General features: G+C 46.5%; 1 protein-coding gene across 1 annotated transcript in view; it reads left to right on the forward strand.

Moving 5' to 3' along the window:
• LOC119276174 (probable V-type proton ATPase subunit d) overlaps positions 1-2003 on the forward strand; it is a 4865-nt gene extending 2862 nt beyond the window's left edge. The window contains exons 9-10 of the mRNA XM_037557181.1: positions 852-986; positions 1528-2003. Of these exons, the coding sequence (XP_037413078.1) occupies positions 852-986; positions 1528-1659 (267 nt within the window). The 3' untranslated portion in view covers positions 1660-2003. The remainder of the gene's footprint in view (positions 1-851; positions 987-1527) is intronic.
• Positions 2004-6324: the final 4321 nt, after the last annotated feature.

A 6324-nucleotide genomic window follows, 5' to 3' on the forward strand; every position in this document is an offset into this window, starting at 1 on the left:
GGGGGAGGGCTGTGGGGTGACACCTCGTTATGATAGTAGCAACAGTCTATTTTATGTGTTGATAATTATTGCCAAAAAACGTGTAGCACTTTTATGTGTCCATCAATTCGCCTGCAATTTTCGTGTTCCTGAGCTTCCATTAGGGCCAATTTATTCTGGGTGAGGGGACACAGCATCGACCTATGTGCCTGGCTTATCTGAGAAGAATGGTATTCCATTGGAGATGCTTTTGTGGCATACATTTTTCATTTGATGGGCATAAGTCAACTCGGCTTACTGGCTGCTCTTGTATATCAGCTGCAGTATGAATGTTTTGTTTGGCCTACAGCAGTCATGGTCTCATTCTGTCATACGGTTCTTTTCTCGCACGAAGATTAACATCACGTGTTTTTTAATTGAAAATTGCCCTATGTGGTATACTTATCCTGTAAGCATGTGCCAGACTATCTATTTCTTTCTTTGTGTATCATCAGCATTTGGCAAGCTAACATTTTAGCTTACAGTAACACATTTATATATTGTCCTTTTATTGGCTTCTTACCCTCTGGTGTCTCTTGTTAGGATGACTGGTTTCCTGTTCTGATTTATGCTCACTAGGATGTATTGTAGTTTTGAGTGTGCTACTACATTTTGGAAGTTCTCACTTGAAAGTTAAATGTGTGTTTTGTTGTTGTGGAGATGATGATAAAAAGAGCATAGGGAAATCTTAACAAGCATGTAGTATTTCAAGAGGGATTGCATCTAAGTTATACTGGAATTCAGACCAGTGTCTTCTTCATAAAAGTGAGATCTGTGCCCACGCATGAATTATTCTGGCTGACGTCAATACTTTTTTCGTGCTCATCCCGCAGGTGCGTGGTGTAATGGAAAAGTACCCCCCATACCAGTCTATTTTTGCCAAGATATCATATGGCGAAAGCCAGATGTTGGACAAGGCCTTTTATGAGGAGGAAGTAAAGAGGCTGTGCCAGTCATTTGAACAGCAGGTACAATTTTTGTTGTTGACCTTATATGTATGTTTACACAAGTTACTTCATATAAACTATCTGACAGGAATAACAACAGATGGTCAAAATGTAAGAGATCTGATATTGTACACTGGATGCATGCAAGTTCTCTAGAAGGTCACTGGTTATACACTCAATAAAGATTAGCAGTAAACAAGAACTATTGGTAGGCTGATTTAGTCAAAGCCTATGACACGCCCAGCCACATGCACTACTGATGCATACCAGCGTGATGCATACATACATGCTTGTAAAATATGCGCTAACCAACCAGCCACGGCTTTGCACATGATTCTATATATCCATCTTAAGTCATAACTCTATTTGAACAACTTGTGAGTGCCTGATAGTTCTAAAAAAATGCCATAAGTGCTAGTGCCTGTTGGTGAGTTTTATTGTCTCAGAAAACTTGTGAGCTCTGTGTGCCACTATTTCAGACCTCAACTCTAGTTTTTTTTTTTTTCGGGTGAACTCTAGAATTTAAGGTGGGAGCTCTGATGTTCTCTTGTTGTTTGTGCAGTTCCACTACGCTGTTTTCTTCGCATACATGAGGCTACGAGAGCAGGAGATAAGGAACTTGATGTGGATCTCTGAATGCGTTGCCCAGAACCAGAAGAACAGGGTCCACGACAGCGTTGTGCCGATCTTTTAATCGCCCCCTATTACTGTGCATATGGTTGTGCAAAAGGTCTGCTTTGATGATGGCACAATCGATTGCACACTTTACAAGCTCATGATTTGTTATTACCCCTGTTCCTCTTTCTATGCGGCTGAAAAGCTAGACCTGGACTAGTGTATCATTATTTGTTTTTGTAGTAAAATAAAAGGCGCAGTTGTACGGTAAACTAAATAAATGATGTTTATTTTCGTAGTGGGTGGCACTATTTGTGCAGTTTGTTGGCAATGTAAAATGTACACCCAAGATATCAAATGGTTTGTTGGCAAAACAAACTCTTTTTTACTGCATTATCAAATGGAACTTGTGCAGCTTAGAAAGGACATGGAAATTGTTGGGCACCGTCGTTAACTATTGTGTAATTTCCCAAGCCTCGTGGCCTTGCACCTTATAAAAAAAAGAAATATAGGAGCGTTTATCAATTTTGTGATAGTATATCATTAAACTCCTTGACGAGAATTTATTCAGTACATCCGCTTGTGTAATCGTTATTAAGTGGACGCAGGCAGCAGCACATTTAGAGATGATGATGATTTTCAGTTTCTGGAGAAGAGCCTATGGGAGACGAAGACGCCTAGCGTGAAGGCGGCGACGGCGGTGGCGGCGATCACCTCCTTGTTCTTACGACCTATGGCATCCGCCCACGTGAACCCCTCCTTCCAGCAGCCTTTCTTGTCCCTCTGCGTCGCCGCCTCATACTCAAGCTTGTCGTTGTGGTCCTGAGCTTTCACCACCTTTTCTGCCGGCGTCGTTGCCTCGGCCTCCTGTTTCCTGTCGTCCACTTTCTCCTCTTTGTGCCTCCCCTGCTGCAACCTTGCCCTCGCCGCCTGGATCAGCCGCTCCGCCTCCTGGATAACCTTGGATTTCTCATCCGTTCCAACAGGTTTGTCGCCGACGTCGTTGGCGGCCGGGGCGGAAGGCAGCTTGGGCACGGTGAGCGTGAGCACGTTGGCGTCGTACTGGCCGGTGATTGCGTCCAGGTCGGATGTGGATGGAGCTGAAACACCTTGTGCAGCCGCACGTTCCCAGCTCCGCCATCCGCCGTTTTGTGGCCGAGGATGTTGAGCCGGCCCGCGGGGTCCACGTGCACCCGGAACTCCTCCTTCTTAAACCCTTGATCAACATAATGGCAGACAACTCAGTAGGCACAATTCGGGTTCAGGGGAGCACCATTTCATCCATCTCAGCAGGAATCACGAACGCGTATCGTACGTACCTGGGAGGTTGAGGCGGAGGAGATAGCTGCCGTCGCCGTCGACCCACTCGTACACGGGGTCCAAGTCGGCCGCCGTGACTGACGATTCTTGCCTGCTCGCCATGTCGTTTCACTTGGCTTCCCGGGCCGGCCGATCAGACGGTACCTAGCCAGCTTCAGCCGCGTACTGATCGATCGGGTTTGGAGGTACCACCTAGAGTTACTGCCACGCGCCTCATATCTTTATCTTTACCTAATAATAATAAAGCAAATTAGGTTTCTTTCGTCCGTCATGGCATTTTTTAGAAAAGTCCCTCTATTTCAGAGAATTCAACCCGCAGCCCTCTTTTAAGTTAAAACGGATCGTTTTTTTATAGTTTACACAAAAGTCCCTGCGTTTTGTTAAAATCAACCCGCAGTCCGGATTTAAGTCACACCCGAACCGTTATTTTACATTTTCTGAAACCCCCCCTGATGTTTTAGGTAATTCATCCGCGGATCATATTTAAGTCAAACAATGTTTTTTTAAATCATCCATATCTTTTAAACCGTAACTCCGATTTGAACATGTTATATATGAACTTTGATTAGAAAAACATGTAGAATATGAATATGAGATTATTTTCACCAATTAAGTATTTATAAATATTATTTTAGAATATATTTAAGTCAAACAAATGATTTTCTAAATTATCTGTATCTTTTAAACCGTAACTTCTATTTTAACATATTATATATGAAATTTTATTAGAAAAGTATGTGGAAACTAAATATGATGTTAATTTTACCTTTTAAATATTTTTAAAATATTATTTTTGGAGCAAACTTATAATTTATAGCGTAAGATCCGTTTTCCTTTCGTACCGGCGGCGACCTGGATTGCAAATAAACACCCCACTGTAACAATATAGAGAAAAGAAAACATCAATAACTACACATGCATACCTCTGAAAAATGTCGCAGGGAAAACAACAGATTTCTCATCGAGAGAGTGAGAGAAAGCGAGAGAGAGAGAGGGAGGGAGGGAGGGAGAGACGCCTTAGGATTAAACATATTCAAACATGTTTTTTTTGTTTTGTGTGAACACCGAGGCCATCGCCGGCGAGGGTGAGAAGGAGGATAAGCGGCAACACAAATATGATGCCTCGCAAAAATAAAGAAGATGGACCTATTGTGGTCTTGAGTGATGGTTGTTGGGCTAAAAATGTGTGTTATGTTTTCTTTCCCATTGCAACGTACGGGCTCTTTTGCTAGTATAGCATCATGTACGCAGCGCTTGCCTCCTTGCGCTGGTAACGCTAAACTATTCCAAGCTTTTCTTGAGGGGTTGGGCTGGCACAAGCAAAATTTATCGTGGGGATCTCCATCTCCTCCTCCTAGACGTGTAACGTGTCTTGGGCTCATTAAACTTTGGGCGTGCGCCAGGGTATCGTCTGTACTAGCTCCGTCTCACCGAAGCAACAAAAGAACTCGACATTTTTTAACTTTCTCTCCATGTCTCATACCTCACATAAACAGTTTATCCCAGGTATGACAACTATTGTTCCAGGTTTCGTTCTTTTCTTTTTTTTCAAACGGAGGCAAAAGTTTTGCCTCGTCGATTAATTAAGAAGAAGAGAATTGCCCAGTTATTTTACGGAAAACCGGGCGAAAACCAATACAAATGAAGCACGGACTAACTCCTCACATGGCAAGAAACCCCACAACAGCACATGCGGTCCCTCCCAGGCTTTCTGAATACACAACATCCACAAACCCCGACATTGCTACTACGCCAAGAGACCCCCGACAAAAACAACTCGACACAAGACATCAGGCACCTCCCAACCCACAATAACAACCCAATCAAAACGGATAGGCCGAGAGATCGAATGGCATCCATCAAGCAGCGAGAGAGAGACGCCTTGCCCATGACGCCACTCTTTCCTTTGCCCACCTTCTTTTGTTTGGCCCTTTTTGGTGTCCCCGTCAAGGGGCAAGCAATCGACCTACCCAAACCAGGTCTACCAACCTCCACACCGGCGAGTAAGTCACAAAGTTCCTTCGCAAAGAGAGCATCTAGATTTGGAGTAGGTGCTAACACACTTGGCTCAATGGTCATGTCACTCACAGGCATCACCTGCTCCATGGTTGCAAACGAGGGAACATCAGCAACATCCAAAACTCCGTGCTCCATGACACCAAAGGGTAGACTGGTTGACGCCTGACACCCAATGGACTTAGGAGATCGAGAGATTGAAGCATCCAAATCACCACACTCCTCGGCATCAAGTATCTGGCTAGACTCCAGGGGTGATGCTGGCGACAAAGCCACAATTGAGATCTCAGAAGGGTCTACCTTCGGTTGTTCGACGGACAGAGGCAACCGAGCCCCCACACAGCTCCTGAAGCTCAGGCATGATCTACAGCACCGGAGTCACAACCACATCATTGCCTAGACCCTCATAGGCCGACGACGGCGAGCTGGCTCTAGCACGAGGGGAGAAGCAACCATGAAGCTCGTCTCCCCTCTCAACCTCGAAGCTGCCATCAGGCACAACCAAAGGGCGCAACACATGAGCACTCTGCAACACAGGCGGTGCCAAGGAGAGCCCTCCTAGTGCAGCCTCAACTCGCTCCATGAAGCTCTCCATCCGCAACATCCAACCTTGCATGGAGTCAACGACATCACGCAGAGGCTGGACCGTCTCCTCAAGTCGGAAGGAAGCCATATCAAGGAGCTCAGAGCGCAACAGCTCGGCCTGCCTCTCCAAGGCAGGCCGCACTGGGATATCACCGAGGCCACAGAGCCAACAGGAGCAACAACGATCGATGCCCAAGAATCATGACCAAACGTCTTCGAGAGGGGCACGACATCTTTCTGGACCTTACGAGGAACTGAAGCTTGTTGGTGTCCGACAGGGAGGCGGGGCAATGGCGACAAAGTAGGGCTTCCCAAAAAGCTGAGGGGACACCAGGCATTGCGGCACCCACACGCTTGATGACCATTCTCAAGGCATCGAGAACACCTAAAAGGATCTCAACACTCCGCTGCACGGTGTCCAGGATAGAGGCATCTGCAACATCTACCATGAAGCCAAGCGGGGATAGGACGGGGAGCCAGTGCAGGGCCTAGTGACACCGGGCATTGCACGTTGCATCGCGGCAGCACCTTTTCCCAACCACTGCATGAATCCGCATCACATGCCATGCTCGGCCGAGCTGCCAAAACTGAGGATTTAGAAGCCGGCGGCGGAGTCGGCGAGGCCAGCACATCATCACCCTCGTCATCTTCATCGTCGGTAAGGAAGCTCCACGAAACATGCCACGCCTTGTTCAGACCCGGCACAACACTGACAGGAGTTGGGGATGGCGCCACTTCTACAGGAGTCGAGGACGGTGCGATGGTGCCAGCCGGAGTCGTGGATGATGCGGTGTTGCCAACCGGAGTTGTGGATGGCGCATCA

Source organism: Triticum dicoccoides, chromosome 3B (genome assembly GCF_002162155.2).
Source record: "Triticum dicoccoides isolate Atlit2015 ecotype Zavitan chromosome 3B, WEW_v2.0, whole genome shotgun sequence".
Taxonomy (NCBI): Eukaryota; Viridiplantae; Streptophyta; class Magnoliopsida; order Poales; family Poaceae; genus Triticum; species Triticum dicoccoides.